Here is a 19,706-nt window from a genome sequence, read left to right as displayed (position 1 = left end):
AAATATCCATCACTTACTTCTGCAAACAAAGTCTTTTTAATTAATAGGCCCATGACAACCGATTTTGTACACATGCTTTAATTTGTAAAGGTGACCAAGACATTACATATCTTCCAAAACGATCACGACATGTAAGCAGTGAATTTCAGATCCACAACTGCCATTGCCAATTCAAGACAAGACAGTGAGCTGGAAATGGAGACCAGTTTTGGAAGAAAGCCCAAACTATCACAACTGTGACTTGGGTAATTCAGGTGGAAAAAATCAGTCAACAAATATGGCCTAAAAAGATTTGCTCAGCATTTCGATCAAAATATCAAATTTACTTCGTCCCTAAAAGATTTGAGATTTGAGATAAGAGATTTTCAATATGTCATTGTCAACTGCACATGAAGTGAAGTGATTGTCAAAGAAGAAAATATATCCACAGACCCCACCCATTCAATGCTCATGCTCACCGGGTAGTAAAAGCCAAGACAAGTAGTAATAGTAAGCACAGAGATAACAAAACGTGATTGTGATTGACTAGCTATTCCATGGACTGGATCAGGCCAAATACTTGAACAGATTAGGGTTCTCCTTGTCTCTCTCCAAGTACTCCCGTGTGATCAAATCTTCAATCCTCTTCTTTATTGCCTTGAAATCAGGCTGTGCACAAATACAATCAAATCATAGCTTATTGCTTATTGCTATCTCCAGAAATGTTTTGCTTATTAATTACTATGGAAATGGAATAGACCAAACCTTGAACATGCGGCCTAGCTGCTCTACACACTCCATCACCAGCTGTTGATGACCAAGAACTTTGCGCGACTTCATGATGCGAACAATCGAAGCATCTATTGCATATCGCCTGTCCTTATCAACATCCTCCACAACTTTCTTCCTCTCATCCACAGGTGGCAAAGGAATCTGATTCACACACATCAGTCATTAACAAGAACAAATTATATTATATACATATAAATGAAATGCAATGAGATGAAACTATTCGCACCCTGATCCTCCTCATCCTATCAGTGAACTTTGAGTTGAAGTGGAAGGAATCGGTTTCAGAAACGGTTCTCGAGGCTGGCTCCTTGATGAGAATCTTGTACTTGGCACATGATAGCGATTGGAGTAATCTCACCACATCTTCATCAGCAAGATTTAGCTGTGTCTTGATATCCGAGTAACTTAGTCTATCTGAAGCATTGAACAGCAGTAACGCTGCTGCCTGGAAACAAACAAACAAACAGAATATCAACCACAAACACACGCAACAAAAAATTACAAAACAACCTCCACTAAACTGTTACCTGGTATGTTCCCAAAATCAGCTCTATGGTTTTCTGATCAAATTTACCATTCACATTGCATGTCCCCAGAGAGTAAATCCAGGTCAGCTTTCTGTGTTTGGTTTTTGTCTGATAGAACTCCTTAAACACTTCAACACATTTCACCTGAAACCCAAACCCAAACCCAAAACAAAAAACATATCAGATCAGATATGTATAACATGTTGATGAAACCCATGTTTGATTAATTTTTATTTTTTTACCATTTCTGCAGGCAGGCTAAGATCAGAGGACTTGTAGCTTGGCCAGAAACCCGTAGTCAAAACAGTGACTGTCAAATCAATTCCGGGATTGGCAAAAGCATTACCGGAAAGGTAGTCGTTAAACTGACTGTGATTCTCCTTTGCCAATGCCAAATCCGTCACCATGCCCTCCATCTTTGATGTAAACTGTCCACCACATTGTTGTTTTAGCTTTGACAGTATCAACCTTTCGTGATCATCATTCGCACTCTTATCAAAAAGCAAACGCCGAGATAGTTTCTTTCTGCAAAAAATATATATAATTTTTTTCCTAAGCAACCACAAACAAATCTTAATCTTACTATATATATGCAGTATAACCTACCTATAAAACTCAGCGAAAAGATCTTTATCGCTGATGTAAGCAAGGAGCTTAACCACCTGTAAAATCAAAGTCCATGTCATCACAATCTCATGCCACAAACAATGTCAAATAAAAGCAAAGCAGTTAAGGCTATACCTTATCCAAGGTTTCTTCAATTGCTTCATCACTCAACTTCTCACTACCCCCCTTTTTCAGGATATTGTCACAGTATGAAGCCAGAAGCTCCGCACTCGAGCAACCAGCCACAATTTTATTACAGAAAACTTCAAATGCCTCTTTTAGGGCCTAAACAAAAACCAAAAACAGGGTAAATTTTTTCCTAAATCAATTAATACTGAAATAGACAAGATGATACTGACCTTGTGAAATAGTGTATGATTCATGAAGCAATCTGTAACATATGCCATGAACTTGTCATGCAACTCAATTATTTTCCTGACAAACACCTGAAAAATCGACAATGTTATACCATATTTCTTTTTGTGGATAATCAACGACCTCTGCATATTTTTTTCACTCAATTACCTGCTCTTGTGGACCACCAACATTCTCCGCCTGTGTAAAAAACATTTGCAAGCATTTAGTAAAGCAAACATGTAAATCAGCAACATATTTCATTTATCTGTTTATTATAAGCATTCTACTTTCAATTCTTTCCATTACAGCATTGTACTTTGAAAAATCTAGAAGATTAAATAGCATAATTGGGGGTAGATTTTTCAAAGTACAATGTCTTAATAAGAAAAAGATTAAAAGTTGGGTTGAATCTTACCTTGTTACTTGCAGCCTCTTCAGCTTGTTGGACTAGAGTCATTCCTTCAGCAGTAACATGCTATCACCCCCAAACAATAATCAAATCAAATCAAATCATCAGCACTGCATCAAAAGCTGAAATCTAGACAATCTCGTATGAGGAAAATAATACCTACCTGCTTGAACATATTAGCAACAGGATCTAATCCTTTGGGAATTTTAGAGAAGAGCCTATACATCCTCGACAGATCATCCACCTGTTTGTCAATGAACATGATAATTTATTTAGATAAGGATCATGATGCAGATGCTCCTTAAATGTGAAAACCCTTAAATACCTTATCATCTCGAAGCAAGGTACGACATCCGGAATGCTCTTTTTCAAGCAATTGACTGCTATATACCACCAACAATTCATTTTGCACTCTCTGTAAGGGTAAAAAGAGTATACATAAATATTAAGTCATTAAATTAGAAGTTTAGAACAATGAAATGCCATAAACTAACTAACTCCACATAATCATCTCGGAAAACCCAACCTCTAAGAGCTTTGATTCACTGCTTGAATGCAGATAGTGAGCTACTCTTTCTTTTTCTCTTCTTAAACAATCCTCGGCCTGTGTTCCATACAAGAATTCAATCAAACAAATATAAATAAACACAGAGAATACTGTAACACCATGGGGCTGTTTCTTTTTAACTAAATGAGCTTAATGGGTCAGGGACTTGATCTGGACAGAATGGCTTAATGAGTTAAGCAAGCCATAAGACTTGGTTTAATGTATTTAGATAATAGATAGATCCTAACCCCTTACCTATTTGCCTTTCTTCTTTTTCCTCACAGCTCCACTCACTCCAAAATTGATTAATATTGTAAAAAATGATTTGAGAAATTTGTTTTTTGGAATGTAAGGGTAAAATGGTAACTTAGTAACAGACCTTATGTACACAACACTTTATCCAAACAAACATCATTACCAATTCAACCACTTTACCAATACAGTTCTTAATGAAAAAAAAAAAAAAAGGAACATCCCCTACACCAACAAAAGTAATTATAACCAAGAGGAGTGGCAATAATGGAATGTACCTTCAACATGTAATCAGGACATGAATCTTCCACAATCCAGTTTGATGCTTTGCGGGAATAATAACCAGCAGAATCAACAAGCATGTAAGTTTCAAAGTCTTTTTCATAGAAATCCATCTGTCCCATTCCGATCTCAACATATATACCAAGGACATTTTTCAATAATGCTCTATCAATCTGCTCTCCTTCACGTTCTTGATCAATCTGGATCACAAGCAATGTTAACTTCAACTCTACATCACCAACAGAAATTGGTGCATGAGCAGATAAAACAACTTACAAGTGCAATAACAGCATCTTTAGCTTTACCCTTAGCCTCTTCATAAACCTGTACTCCAAAAAAATATCATTAGTTAGCAATTAAGAAACCAAAACCTGTTATTAACTATCTGTTGAAAGGAATACTAACCGATTCACGAAAACAAGTCAGACCAACTTCATTGAGTGCAGGTAGGGACCTTCGAGCAATGAAATAACGATCAAGATAGTGGAAAAAACGTGAAAGCCACCTAACCATTACTTTATGGTTTGCCCATCGCTTTACAAGCTCCCGCAACATGAACTCATCGTGTTTCTCTCTTAATGATGTCAATACCTTAAAAAAAAGATGCCAAATGCAGCTGTAAGAATCAATAGCAAAGGTATGCATGCCATGCGTCTTACGTATATTGAAATATTGTTACTGAATTTCACAAACACACGCTTGTTTTCAGTAATAAGAAAATGTGCTGTGTGTGATCTAGAATAGCATAGAGAAATCAATCTTAAGGAAGACATTGCATGTGACTTTCCATTATCTGTCAGCTGCTATATGTGTGCATGATGTCTACTAATGTTTTATTTCTTTAATTGATTAATTCAAAACCACATGCTATGTTACATACCAATAGCAATTTGTGTTGAAAGCAAAACAAAAAGAGAAGGGGGTTACCGTAGAGCCAATATAATCTTCAAATGCTTCCTTATATTTATCATACAGCTGCTGGGAATAGTCATGAGGAGGCTTTTGAGTACACATGTTATAGATGGTGCTATACAAGAGTGACAAAAATAGATTAAGTCAAAATATTAGAAAAATTACTAGCATAATGTTGTAAATCCATCCCAGGGGATGAGACTTTTACAGAGGTGGAAAAAAAAAAGATAAATTTGGAGATAAGAATACGTGTAGAGCATCATGTATTCTTCTGAGCTAAATTGTGGTTCTGGAAGCCCTTCCAAAATTTTCTTCAGCTTCTGTATGCCAGTCTGCATGAAACTCCATCCTTCCTCCAACTCGATGGTCTTCATCTGGGACATCGTCATAATCACACCAGTCCTTCAGCAAAGTAGCAGCTGAAAGAGGACACCTGTTCCACCAGAAAGTAATAACACAGGGTCATAATAGACTATATGTGTATCAGTGTATCAGAAGAAGATCACATGAAACTTCAATAGTGGCAGTTATAACACAAATGGAAAAGACTATCCATCTATGCCAACCTTTCTGGGTTTACAGATTCCTTTGCAATGCGAGGACAGCCTAATTACTAACCTTCCTAGATGTTTTTTCCTTAGTGAGGGTTGGTTTCTCTTTCTAAAGTGCACAGCAATGTATTTGCCACCTTAACTGATGGAATAAATTGATTGAGAAGCACATCAACAAGAAGATATGGTTCAAACAGATAATGAGCTGAAAAGCGGGTTTAAGATCAGACAGTTCTACTAAATGGAAGCTTGTATACCATATTAGAATGAATAAACCCCAAGTTTATACACAGATACACTTGGGTGAATGATTCAAGAAACTGCTGAAACAAAATATAGTTTCATATACGGCTTTTTTTGCCTAAAACATTGTAAAAAGAAAAAATACAAACAGTTATAGTGAGACACTGCTAGGGCACTACCTCACATATACTGTTGTTTGGCGATGAAACAACAAACAAAATAACAGAGAGGAAACGGTGTTGATGGTCTTTGAAAGGTTTATGAACAAATATATCAGAAGCTATGTAGGTGTGTGCCCCCACCATTCATATAGCATCCTCAACATCCTTAATATCTGCACAGATATAAAACCCAAACCCCAAGCCCACAAGCAATTATTCAAGTCAAACCCTAGTTTACTACGGCACATATTTTTTCTGCAATAATATACATCTATGACAGACAAGTAGAGCAATCAACCCCCAGAAATCAGAGCGAATAAAACAAAATCTCCAACAACGAAATACAAACGCGTTTCCGATGAGGACTGTGAAATCGAATTACGACGATGCATAATGATTGCTCGGAATCATGAAGTAAGTTTACAGAGTAATGATCTCGATAAGTACCTGAGATTTTACGATACGACGGAGGGAAAAAATCTGAGATCAAAAATCTTAGTGCATCGTAAAAAGGTTTTCGTCGATTCGTCGATAGAGAAGCAAAGAGGAATCAATTTCGTAGGCGGAGTCCACCCTGCTTTGTTGTTTAATTTTTCTGGTACAAAATTGTCATTATATAACTCTAGATATTTAGCCGCCTGACGGTGGGATTTTTTTTTTTTTTTTTTTAATTTCCTAATAAGCGGTATTAGAGCGTCACATACGGAAAGAAGTTTAAAAGTTCAATTATCCAACATCGAGATTTTAGGTTAGCATTTATCTCAATTATTTGTTTGGCTGATTTTTTTCCATGTATATTCGAGATTTGTTTGAATCTTATTTAAATTTTGATTTATAATTATACTTATATATTAAAAGGCATCGCGTTTACGAACAGTGTTTTTTATGCAATTTAGATTTCAACCACACTATTTTGTTGGTATTAAAGATTTGGTCCTGTTTTCCCTACATACGTGTCGTTCCTGCAACCCTTACAACGTCTTGATTCCACAAGAGTGCCGACAACTCAGAGAATCCGTCGACACATTCCAGGCGCATTTCTTCCGCCACCACTACATTACAACGTCCGAACATCCTTTGGTCCACCACCGTCTCCACCGCCATCTCCATCTTCTGTTCCACTCTTTTCTCCCCTCATTACAGAACCGACAATATGTGTGATTGTGGTGCGATTTTCATGGATTTTTGGCCATAGTGTTTTGTTTTTGTGAAAAACCCTTCTCTTGACTCCAACTCTTCCGATTCATATAAGGTATATCAGTTGCAATCTCTTTCTCTCTATCATATGCACACAAGAAGCAATTTGTGAAATAAGTTCACATATCTTTCTGAATTTGTGCAAAAATATCGACAACAGTTTCTTCAAATGTAAATATTTGTGATTTTCAGAAATACTTCTTCAATCATGCTCCCAGTCGGCAAAAAACGCACAAGGTAAGCAATTTGTATAATAAGATCATGAATCTTTCTGAATTTGTGCAAAAATATTGACAAAAGTTCTTCAAATGTTAATTTTAGTGATTTCTAAAATACTTTTTCAATCATGCTCCTAGTCCGCAAAAAATCGGCGTGTCTCTATGCTTTTTGAATTCTCCTTTTTGAATTCATATTTACAATAAATTTTGTATGTTAATTTTAACTGTCTTTGCTCTAAGTTGAAAAAAATATGATCTTTTATGGGTTATAAATATTACTGGATTTGATGTTCGATATTCGTTAATGGAAGTCCTCACTTAATAAAGTATTTCTTTTATGGTTTCTCCTTTTCTTATGGCTTGAATTGGAAAGACAATTATTACAAATTTTTGAAGAAAGTGAGGACGCACGCCTTCTGTTCGATAAAATGTCTATTTGAAATATGGGTATTGATAACTGAAAAAATTGTGAAAAACCCAGACAATTTCATTCAAACCATCTTCTCTATGAAACACCTCACCGGTCAATCCAAAGAAATGCATATCCAAGTGATTAGATGCTACAGAGGAAAAGACCATTAAGTTAGCGATTCAGAAAGACAACAAGAACTTACTTTATAAATGGAAACATAAGAAATCCTGAATTGACTTAATAGAATTATTATTATTATCATTTTTATTATTTTCGTGATGATCTTTACTACTTTACTCGATAATTATAGGTATAACTCCATTCTTTAAGTTTTATAAAGTATAATGCTATTAAGGACTTAACTTGGTACCAGACATTTTTTTAAAGTACAATACCATTCTTTTTAGTTTGTTAAACTATAATTGCATACAATCTCTTGAATCATTTTATTAAAAGTTAGCTTTTTTAAAGTATAATGTCTATTCCGAATCACAAAATTGTAGAAAATGATTGATTGGTTGATTTGAAGCTGTAAAATAATCATGTAAAATTGTAGAAAAACCATTACTTTTGCAGTTTGAGATAAGTTTCTTTCTTCAATTTTCATTATCTATTTGGGGGTTAGATAATCAGAAAAATATTGTTACTTAATTTTTTGCTTTCCCCATGTTTTTTGATTTTTACTTTACTTTAAAATGAAGCCTTTTTCAGCATTGATTCTTAATATATTGATTTATATCACTTGTGCTTCCTAATTTTGGTTCTAATTTTAGAGGTTTCATAGATTTTAGGTCCTTATTTCAAGGTTGTAAGAATCAAATTGAATATAAATCCTTTAATTTGGGAGTCGAATTGCAAGTGGTTCCAGTTTTAAACAAAACATGGTAAGAATCATAAACAACATGGACTATTATCGTAAATTAGTTTAAAGATTGACAATTTGTGTTTCATTTGGAGTAATGACTCCAAGTTTTCGGTATCCTGAAAAGTCCAATTCACTGGATTTGTGTTTTGCAAAATTGGTATATGTTGACGCATAAGACGATAAAAGGGATGTGAAATTGCACATCAATTGACCCGGTGGTTATGTAATTTCGGGTATGCTTATGATTTCCTTTGGTTAAAGTTTTTTTTTTTTTTTTGCTACTATTTTCAAGATGGATGCTCTTAATAGTCTTTTGCCACTTTCACAGGTTAACTCGAAAGCAAAAAACACATTACATTGTCACTTCAATATAAAAATATGAGAGAACATGCAATATCTAGCAATTGCATTTGACATCGGTTCGTCTGGTCGTTTTGTTACTTCTTGTATGCCAATGGTTTTCTTTGGTTAAGAAAGTTTCTTAATTTTTGTAGCTATTTTCTAGATTGATGCTTTTAAAAGTCTTTCATCACTTCCAAACATAACCACAAAGCAAAAAACAAATCACACTTTGTCGCTAATATAAGAGAAAATGCAATTACTATCAAGTGCATTTGAATTATTGTGTTTAAGGAGCATCTAAAACTATTTAAATACAGTTATTTGATCCTCATTGCCATCAACCAATAAACATTTACATGAAGTGCCCAACTTCTTGCTTAAAAAGAAAGCAAAATTGGTATAAAGAGAAGGGCAAAATATCCAAATGTAAAGGGGGAAACGAAAAAACCCAACCACGAAAAGTCCGCTTCTAATTTTGAATCCACTTATTATCTATTTATCTTTTGATTTTATGCATTAAGTTGAAACTATAACTAAAATTTATATGAAACTCAAATGTCATATGATAAAAAATATTTGCTACTAAACAATTGGAAGGAGGATAAGCAAAGAGATATCATTCTTTTCAAACACAGGCACTTACCTTCTCAACCGTCATGAATCATGCGACTTAGAATTTTCACATAGAGATGACTTTCTCATTAAAAACTCCTCCGCATGATAGTTGAGGCACATTGTCACCTGTCGTGTGCTCCATCTTCAGTGTTTTTAGTTACTCCCTATGATATGTCTTTTTTCAAGTTTTGTTAAAGGGAGATCATGACTTCTCCCTACAAACGTGTCAGATACACTACTTATACAACCATTCTGGTTGGTGGAAGCAGTTATCGTATATTTAATACCATTTAAAGCATGCCCTTTACTACCTTCTTAAGTGTAGAATACGCAACAAATATAATTAAGTGCATTTACTATATTGAAAAAAGCGGCAAAAGAACTACAAATAATGTGACCTGTGGTTCACCATGGGTACACACACTAGTTTCAAATAACTCTAAGACACATATCATAAATATATCTCACCAAATAAATTTATTATAAAAAAATTCATATCCCATTAAATGGACAAGAATATCACATACAAATATAACAGAGAAGTCTTGATAGGAATAAGAATCAAACTAAAACTCAATAAACTTACAAAACCTTTATAATGTTCCAAATAAATATTACAATTAAAAAAAACACTTAAAATATTTTAAATAAAGTTGAAATTCTATACAACTTCCAATTTTAAAAACCCCATATTAATACTAAATCAAAAAATAATAATAATAAAATAAAATACTAAATCAAAAATCACTATGATTTCCATACGAATCAGTTAAAATAATATATAAGATAACAGATCAATACTATATAGTATATTTTTAATTTATAAATAAAATAAAAATACCAACAAACTGATAAAATATTTAAATTTTACATGTAATGTTATATCATTTTAAAATGACATGTCATCAAAACATTAAGATTTATTTATATAAATCAAACATGAAACAATTTTTTTTTCAAATGATTTGTCTTAACTGTCCATACTAATATTAACAACTGTCCATACTAATATTAACATCCTAGTATATGTTATTTTAATTAAAGTGAATCACGTTAAAAAAAAACAATAGATTTTATAAATACTATTAAATAAAATAATATATTTTACTTTTTTATAAAATAGCAAATAACCTATATATATATATATATATATATATATATATATATATATATATATATATATATATATATATATATATAGGGTTAGGTTTATTTGAGACCACCTATATTTTGTGAGACCGTGAGACGTATTTTTTTAATTTTTTATTTTTTTTAAATTTTTTTAGTTGATTCAAGTTCCGAAAATAATACTTAAAAAAAGAATTTTTAGATTTTTTCATTTATTTTGCATTTTAAAATTATTTTTTAGAATATGTACAGTGTAATATTCTATTAGAATATTTCACTTATTTTTCAAAAAAAATGGAATTTATTTTTATTTTATTCTTTTATTTTTTTAGTTAATTCAAGTTCCGAAAATAATATTTAAAAAAAGAATTTTTAGATTTTTCCATTTATTCTGCATTTTAAAATTATTTTTTAGAATATGTCAGTGTAATATTCTATTAGAATATTTCACGTATTTTTCAACAAAAAAAAATGGAATTTATTTTTATTTTTTTTTATTTTTTTTATTTTTTTTAGTTAATTAAAGTTCCGAAAATAATATTTAAAAAAAGAATTTTTAGATTTTTCCATTTATTCTGCATTTTAAAATTATTTTTTAGAATATGTCAGTGTAATATTCTATTAGAATATTTCACGTATTTTAAAAAAAAACGGAATTTTTTTATTTTTTTTAGTTAATTCAAGTTCCGAAAATAATATTTAAAAAAAGAATTTTTGGATTTTTCCATTTATTTTGCATTTTAAAATTATTTTTAGATTTTGTCTCACGGTCTTACAAAATTAGAATGGTCTCAAATGAACCTGAATATATATATATATATATATATATATATATATATATATATATATATATGAGAGAGAGAGAGAGAGAGAGAGAGAGATGAAGGATCATTTGAGAACCTATAGTTTCACGAAAACCCATGAACCAAACAAGGACCGTTAGATCACAATAATAGAAGGTTATTACCCTCCTAAGATTTTTAGTATTTATTATTTTGAATATATATTTTTAAGATTTTTAGTATTTATTTTTATATGTGTATTTCATATAGAGTTGTTGAAATTAAAAAGATTAAAAAGTAGAAATGTTTGGATTGGATTTTGTAACCACATCATCCATCTACCCTCTAGAAAAACAAAACCTCTAGCAAGGAGCTAAAGAGAAGTATAAATTAAGGTCGGATTGGATTTTGTAACCACATCACGGATAGATGAAAACACAGGAAGGTCCAAATGAAGCCAATACCCAACCCGACTCCAAACCTAATCAACAACCGAAAACTACAGCAACAAATACTTCACACTTTCTTGAGAATTTATGACACACATGACACAATAAGAAATTTATCACCACCCCCATTTCCACCGGTTTAACTCTTACCAGAATGCGATCCAAAAGCACACACCATAAAAATGTTAATTTTAATAGGGTCAAAACGGTTCCACCTAGTAGACATACTACCCATAGGAAGCGTCATATCATTAACCCAAACATGTGTTGATTTAACAGTAATGATAGCCGACGATTCAAGTTTCCTCTTCTCTCTCTTCCGTCTTTCTCTTCTCTCTCTTCTTTCCGATAGTGGTGAGTATACCGGTGGTTCATGGTGCCCTAAGGTGGCTGACTTGGAAGCTCTCCACAACCGTTGTCGTGGAGAGTATACTGGATGATCTAATTATCCTCCTAAGTCATTATCCTTTCACCTTGTGGTGGGTGCTAGACTGCTAGACGGACAAAAGAGACTTCGTGCTCAGAATGCCTTATATTATTTGCAAATTTTTTGTAACCTATATTGGTAATTGATTTATAATTGATTTTTATTTTATTTTATTTTATTATTTTTTATGTTGATGGCATTCCATTGTACTGACCCCCGGATGGTGGGTAACTGGGTATACCCACACTTTCCGTATCCGGCCCCTCGTCTCTCTATCGCGAAGTATGCACGTTCCCAAAACAAACCGTTCTCTTCCAAACCCTAACCCTAACAAACTAAAATCCACGATACGTCTCATGATCAACATCAATCTTGCACCATAATCCAAATTATTCTCGTAATCATGTTGATCTAGCTCGGTGAATTAATAAGAGATGGCGATATCGAACGCGAATCATCAGCTCGCTCTGGTAGTACCATCGAACACGACAACGTCGTATGAGGGGCTGTTGGAATCGCAGAAAGAACTATTGAGCAAACAGATCTGTGAGCTGCAAAACATCGTTTCAAGACAATGCAAACTTACTGGCGTCAACCCTCTCTCTCAAGAAATGGTGCGTGGGAACTCGAATTTTTGTTCATCTTTTAACAATACTTTATCTGATAGGGCTGCAATTTGTTTTAATTAGGGGTTGCATCTGTACATACATCACACATGGGTCAAAAGCACTAAATTAGTCGTCACTTGTTAGATGAATACTTTATCAAGATATGAATTATAAGTATTTCTATTTTCGGAGTTGCTTATTTATATTTTCAGACGTCGACTGATGAGTACTGTTAGTGTTAGACTTTAAAGAGGAGAGAAAACCGGTGATTGAATTTAGGAATGAACTTGAGATGATGTTTCTGTAGCACAGTGGACAGGGCGGTGGTAATGTGTGACACTTAGTTCAATTTGAGAACAAGGTTGCAGGTGAACCAAATTCACCAAATAGATGTATTTGTTTTCTTGCATGGTTAGCCTCTTGATTATACACGGAGGAGTGCTGTGCAATGGACTTTTACTTTCAAGTAGATCTGTTATGTTCATAAGGGCAGAGTCTGCACTATAGATTTCTATACAGTTTGCAACTGCAATGCAATCTTTTAGTTAGCAAAGAAATACTAGCAACCAGTTGTAAACTTATATTTACTTTTGTTGTATACATATCCCAAGCACTGAGTTATCTTTTGACAGTATATATTGTATGTGTACTGATCATGTGTCTTGCGTTATAATTGCAGGCAGCTGGTGCTCTTTCTATTAAAATTGGTAAGCTGCACAACCTTCCTAGATGCTATTGATTGTGATCCAACATTTTTTTTTTTGTAAATTGTTGTCTTCTAAAACTTAAACCTACCTGGTCTTTCTGTAATGTTTAAAAGTTATTAACTATTATAAAAGGTTGATGTATAGGCTTATAGCATACTACTAGTAGTAAGAGGTCTGCAGGAGTGTGCAATGACATTTAGTGTGCCTTTCTTTTTGTTGTATTTTCAGGGAAAAGACCCAGGGATCTACTGAACCCAAAAGCAATAAAATACATGCAATCGATTTTTTCTGTCAAAGATGAAATCAGCAAGAAGGAAATCCGAGCAATTAGTGCTCTTTTTGGTTTAACAGCAACACAGGTTTCTGTTTAGTTTATAAGTTCCCATTTAAAGTAGTTTGTATCATCCAAACCCATAATAATTAATTCTACTTATTGATAATTCTAAGGTGAGGGACTTCTTTACTAGTCAACGCTCAAGAGTTCGGAGATTTATCCGCTTATCAAGAGAGAAGGCAACCCAGTCTTCTGAATGTGTGCAAGATCAAGATGGACCATCGAGCTCTAATGTGGACACACTTAATCACCCTGTTCCATTGAACTCTGTGGGCCCATCCAGTGTTGAAGCACCTTCATGTTCCACCCAAGATGAAGTGTTGCCTGATACAGATGACTCGGATAAGTATTTTATAGCCAATATTTTTAGCCTGATGCGGAAAGAAGAAACCTTTTCTGGACAAGTCAAATTGATGGAATGGATCTTGCAGATACAAAGTCCTTCAGTGCTCTTTTGGTATTCTTATATTTATCATTCTCTTTATTATCTATTCAGTACAAACTTCATGGTCTAATCATTCTTTCATGAAATTACAGGTTTCTAACAAATGGAGGTGTGATGATTCTAGCTTCGTGGCTGAGTCAAGCTGCAATCGAAGAACAAACCAGTGTTCTTCATGTCATTCTTAGGGTACATATATTGTCCAAGATCTTGTTTACAATGTAACATTTATTTCAATCTACTGATGGAGCCATGTTTAGGTTCTTTGTCATTTGCCATTACATAAAGCTCTCCCAGCACACATGTCAGCCATATTGCAAAGTGTCAATAAACTTCGGTTTTACCGGGTATCAGGTGTGTTTTCTATAATTATTGTGTTTGTCAACAAAGTGAGACATTGTTTGTTTGCTCTTTTGTTATTTGAATCTCATTATCTGATTTGAAGACCAGATGTCTCAAACAGGGCAAAAAGTCTGTTGTCTAGATGGAGCAAAATGTTTGCAAGAAGCCAAGCCATGAGAAAGCCCAATGCCAACATTTCCGCAGTTGATGCACAAAATGAGATATTGCTGAAGCAAAGGCAAGCGTCTCTCTATGTGTTTTTTTAGGTGCCTAATTATTTTCTATGGGTTTTATATTCATTGTTGTTTTATGATCTTGTATAGCATTGGTGAAATCATGGAAAATGAATCTTTCCACTCAAGAATTGAGAACCCTGTGAGTTCAAGTCTCGAAGCTGTTTATTCTTGCTAAAAAAAAGCTTAGTTACATTGTACAGTTGTTAACCTCTTAAAACATATTTTCTTAAATAGGCAGCGATATATTCATTGCTAGAGAACTCTGAAAACTCAAGGTATGAAGCATTTTGTATGGATTCAGACTTGAGGGCTTTTCAACTATAAATCTTGATTATCCCATGTCATACAGGTCCCAGTCGATCAAATTGCTCTCATCACCATCTGATGACTCAAATATGAAGCTTCTTAAAGGCGTATCTTCATCTCGTATCCTTGTGGTTATATGCATTTTTCCATGGAGACCAACAAAATTAGCAAAAAATTACCAATTTAACTATTTAACTAACTAATTTAACTTTATGTGTGTAACTAAGTTATTGCCTTAACAATGTTTTAGATGGCAGAGAACGCAGGAAAGTACAGCTGGTGGAGCAGCCCGGCCAAAGAGCAGGTGGGCGGGGCCCACAGGTTACAAGGTTGTTTCCTACAGCTCAGGGACGTCCACTTTCGGCTGATGATATACAGAAAGCCAAAATGCGGGCTCAGTTCATGCGTAGTAAGTATGGGGAAAGTTACGTGGGCTCTCACCCTCACGTGAGAACTGAAGTTCCTCGGGTGTTGATGTCTGCCACCTCATCATCATCATCGTCATCATCTAAAGCTCATGTGCATCCTAAAGTTGAGGAACATGCTACTTCCTCTTCTAGCATGGTGACTCCTTTAGCACCTAAGCCTAAGACCCCTCATGTTCAGGTTCAGCCTAAAGTTGATGAGGAAAAGAAGGAGCTAGTAAAGAATGAAGTGCAGGAGGTGGAGGAACCTGTGTGGAAGAAGTGTAAGAGATTACCCATATCATGGGTGAATCCACCAGGTATAAAATCCACTTTCAGATTTGTATTTTTTTTTTTTATATATATGTTTTTTGGGAGCTGGCTGTGTGCAGGTTCAATCGCAAATTCGTTGTGCTTCTTTTTGTTCATGGTCGAAAGACACTTTAAAATAGAACCCAAAAAATGGACTAATTATAATGAATAAAGCAAGCCTAAATTACAAAAGTCATTTTCTGGTTATCGTTTTATTATGGATATGGTACAATAGTTTCATTGAATGCTTTTTTTTGCTTTTTTTTTTTTTTTTTTTTTTTTTTTTTTTTTTTTTCTGTCCCTCTAAATCTATAAAGATGGTCATGCTTTAATCCTTGCGCTTTGTGAAATCCATAAATATGACCATTTTACCTTCAAATTTGACCAAGACCCACAAAATTTAAAACTAAACCATTAATCCAAATCCAAACTAGCAAGGATAGTTCAGTTCTTTACAATACTACCTAATTAATATAAGTAAGATTAGTAGTTTAGTGACAAGGGGAAGAACAGTTGAGGTTGAGGCCCAAGGTGGAAGGAGTTGAAAGCGGGTTGTGCAGCAATTGGGTTGGGGGCAAAATGGTCTAACTAACCCAGGGACTGAAAGCCTGATCAAGCGAATCATTACGGGACAGAAAAAGAAAGACCATACCAATAAAAAAATAATAAAACAATGGATTTTTTTTTTTGTAAATTAATGAATTAGTTTTAAGAGATTGCAGGAGTTGGATATTGTTTGGGTAATTTTGACAAATTAAACCTGTTTGACTTTTTGCAATGTTTTCAAACTTTGTCCATGTGACTGTAACCCGTTGGAGATAAAAAGCACCACCAAACTAAAGCCAAATTGTTTCTTAGCAAAAATGAATAAATTTTAAACTAATTATTCTTGAATAAAGTAGTTGCAAGCGTGTTTCTGTTACTGTAGCATATAACCTATAACCGAAGTTAACGAACTGGTATCTCCATCTTCCTGTTCCATGGAGGGTACAAAAGAGACTAGCACTTTATAATTCCATGAAACTGCCACAGGATTTTCATTTTATGCCCTATGAAACTTTAAAAAATGAGGGTATATCCAGGTTTAGTATGATCAAAAAATGTCCAGTGCTAGTCGTTTAGTTATCATTCATATGCTGTTGAGTGTATTCAAACAATCAGGGTAGGGTGTTTTTACTTGTGTCGCTGGTAATTCATATGCCGTTTTTGCTCTTTTTATTTATTTATTATTTTAACAGAAAAAGCATAATATTAGAAATGCCATCACAGTACAAGATTTGTACAAACAACCAATTGATAAGACATGCGATTTGTAATAATCAAGATGTACATAACAAATATTTGTTGTCCAAGTATGTACGAGGTTCTTATGTGGGATGGGGTGGTGTTTTCTGATGTTACTCTATTGGCTGTTGAATATACGGTATGGTTTTGTTAGTTGGTTTTTGATCAAAATACCCTATTAAGATTCTCAATTGATCTCAGCTAGTATAATTAGACAACATTATATTCACAGTTCTCACTAAGGAACAGTATATTTAATACTTAAAGAATTTAATCTCAGACAATGAGCAGGATGTGAAATTCACGTGTGTGTGTGTGTGCAATGCCCATAAAACGAGTGAGGAAAATAATGGCAAACCCATCTTGAGTGAATTTGTCAAAAACGTTAGTTGTATAATTATTTCAAAAGTGCTTTCAATTTGCAAGAAAAAGACCTAGGAAAGAAAGCAGGCGTCACCTGGAGTTTAGAATCCTAAGATCATTCCATTTTTACTTGCAAATTGCAACATGGACCTCTCAAGTTTAGAATTACATTTAGTTGGCATGTAAGTGGTACAGTTGTTCCAATCATGCCAGGGGCATATTTGTCGGTGTCAACTTCTGGTGTAATCCATATCCATGCATAACTGACTGCCCTAGTAAACAGGCTGTTGGGATGGACAAGTGGTCTGTCTCGAGTTTGATAGTATTCATGAATTTGTTATTTCTTTCATTCTTCAACTGAGCTGCCTGTTAATCACTGTTAGTTGGCCTAAAAATGTTTGAGCTGTCTTGTGTATGCTTTCATTTTCATGTAGAAACAATCCATTGGTTTTATACGATTCAAGAAAAGAAAAGACTCAAAAAATAATGTTTGTGAGTTCGTTTGTCCTTTTTTTTTTTATTATCTATGGAAAAAATTAAAATGGATAAAACACACAAATTAAAAAAGAAAGAGCAGACAATATAATATTTTTCATTCATCAAGTCTTGAAACCTAGGAAGAGTTTTGGGAAAGTTGCTCACTATTTATTGTGTACGTATGCAGAAATGAAGATGAATAAGGAGTGGAGTGTGTGTTATGGAGAGAACAGCAAAGAAGTTGAGGTCCAAAACAAACGAATCAAACGTGAAAAAGAAGTTTTTTACGACACAAATCTTGAAATCCCAGCAAATCCCAAAGAACCATGGGACCGAGAAATGGACTACGATGATTCCCTAACACCCGAAATCCCAATTGAACAGCTTCCGGATGAAGACGATGAGAATATGAATATGGTAACCCAGGAATCCACACAAACAGAAGTTACAGTATCTGAAAATAACAAGCTGAGCAGCATCGGTCCGGATCTCGAACTGTTGGCAGTGTTGCTTAAGAACCCACAGATTGTGTTTGCATTGACGGCTGGTCAAGGTGGGAGCTTGAGCAATGCACAAATGGTGAAGCTTCTTGATGCAATGAAGGCCAATGCGGCTTCTGGTGGCTCCATTGATAACCTTGTTAGCGGCTTATTAGTTGAACCACACAAAACCAAAACAGAGGAGAAGAGGGTGGTTGAAGTATCTCTACCATCTCCAACTCCATCAACCAACCCTGTAACGGTGCGTCAATGTCAATTATATAATAAAAAACATCATCATGTTTTGTACAAATCCATAATGGTTTATATAATTATCGACCCATTTTCTCCTTCCTCTCTCCCTCTCTCTCTTTTTTTTACCTTACAATCGAGAAAGAATGCTTAATAATAATTCCGGTGAATTTGTTTAAAAAATAATGGGTTGAAATTAATTGCACAATACTTGATTTGGTGACAAAGAAAATCGATGCGTAAATAGTAAATACTAGATAGTAATAAATCATCGGGATTTGATTAAAACAAAAATATAATAAGTTTATGGTTTGCTGATTGGTTGGTTTTGTTTTGGTTTATCAGAGTGGAACTGGATGGCGGGCGGGGGCGGAAAGTGGTAAAAATCAGTTTAGTTCCCGACAAAGTGTGACGGTTAATGGTGACGCTTACCCCATTCCAGGTGTCCATTTTCAAGAAACCAGTTTGCTGACTCACCAACAATTAAATGCAAATGCTCCAATTACGCATCATCAAAGATTCACCGATGTGGTCCCTGACCAGAGAAACATTCCGGCAACAAGTAATTTGACCCAACAGCCAACTTCTTCTCACCAGAGAAACATTCATGTTCATGTTCATGGTCAAGGAGTGAACACGTCTTCTAATGCTTACCTTTTACCCGCTGTGGGTGGGTCGCATGCATGGGCGGGCCAGGAGAGTCCACATAGTAGTACAAACTACAATGCATATGGTACAAGAGAGGTGGGTCCGGGTCCTTCGTGGGGGAGAAACAGCAACAGCAACAGTGGAGGATATCATCCTCGTGGGTTTGATTCATGGAGCCCCGAGGATAGTCCGGTTAGGTCTCGTGAATATGATGAGAAGGAGAGGGAGGATCATAGCCGGAGGAGCTATGGTTATAATTACAATAATAATATGTTGAGAATGCAAAATGACCATTTTAGGTTTAGAGACCGTCGTGGTGGTGGTGGTGGCCGGAATGAAGCTTCAAGGTGGCGGGATAGGAGGAGATAGATCATCTCCGATTATTGTTGGGTTGATGGACGTTTTCAGTTTTGATTCTAAAAAGAAAAGAAAACAAACAAACAAAATTGACAACTAAAA

The 19,706-nt window shown here is 34.5% G+C and overlaps 2 protein-coding genes across 2 annotated transcripts; one reads left to right on the top strand and one right to left on the bottom strand.

Moving 5' to 3' along the window:
- Nucleotides 1–302: 302 nt before the first annotated feature.
- LOC145070484 (cullin-1-like) lies at nt 303–6,222 on the bottom strand. Its single transcript, XM_079017427.1, has 19 exons — nt 6,066–6,222; nt 4,913–5,096; nt 4,679–4,778; nt 4,157–4,342; nt 4,028–4,075; nt 3,748–3,951; nt 3,197–3,274; nt 2,996–3,085; nt 2,834–2,914; nt 2,677–2,736; nt 2,430–2,459; nt 2,264–2,350; nt 2,040–2,189; nt 1,905–1,960; nt 1,541–1,823; nt 1,299–1,442; nt 998–1,216; nt 745–912; nt 303–648 (listed from the first exon to the last, which is right to left on the bottom strand). The coding sequence occupies exons 2-19, from the start codon at nt 5,050–5,052 to the stop codon at nt 547–549; spliced, it is 2,226 nt and encodes a 741-aa protein (XP_078873553.1). The 5' UTR covers nt 5,053–5,096; nt 6,066–6,222; the 3' UTR covers nt 303–546.
- A 6,062-nt stretch (nt 6,223–12,284) lies between these two features.
- Nucleotides 12,285–19,706, top strand: LD (Homeodomain-like superfamily protein). The gene is given in 15 exon segments (XM_079012430.1): nt 12,285–12,667; nt 13,341–13,368; nt 13,597–13,727; nt 13,816–14,159; nt 14,240–14,333; nt 14,405–14,498; nt 14,595–14,724; nt 14,810–14,861; nt 14,957–14,997; nt 15,072–15,148; nt 15,279–15,700; nt 15,702–15,732; nt 15,735–15,752; nt 18,056–18,609; nt 18,945–19,706. Coding segments are annotated over 15 exon segments (2,868 nt in total). The 5' UTR covers nt 12,285–12,487; the 3' UTR covers nt 19,617–19,706.

The sequence above is a fragment of the Lactuca serriola genome, chromosome 8 (assembly GCF_051521515.1).
Source record: "Lactuca serriola cultivar US96UC23 chromosome 8, Lser_US96UC23_V15, whole genome shotgun sequence".
NCBI lineage: Eukaryota > Viridiplantae > Streptophyta > Magnoliopsida > Asterales > Asteraceae > Lactuca > Lactuca serriola.
This window is presented reverse-complemented; position numbering and strand designations above follow the sequence as displayed.

What these genes read in the sequence shown, in the direction of transcription:
- LOC145070484 (XM_079017427.1), bottom strand. Translation starts at nt 5,052, where the DNA reads ATGACGATGTCCCAGATGAAGACCATCGAGTTGGAGGAAGGATGGAGT. An exon ending in ATCATACACTATTTCACAAG is followed by an intron (nt 2,190 to 2,263) that starts GTCAGTATCATC and finishes GTTTTTGTTTAG; the next exon opens with GCCCTAAAAGAGGCATTTGA. An exon ending in ATAGGATGAGGAGGATCAGG is followed by an intron (nt 913 to 997) that starts GTGCGAATAGTT and finishes TGTGTGAATCAG; the next exon opens with ATTCCTTTGCCACCTGTGGA.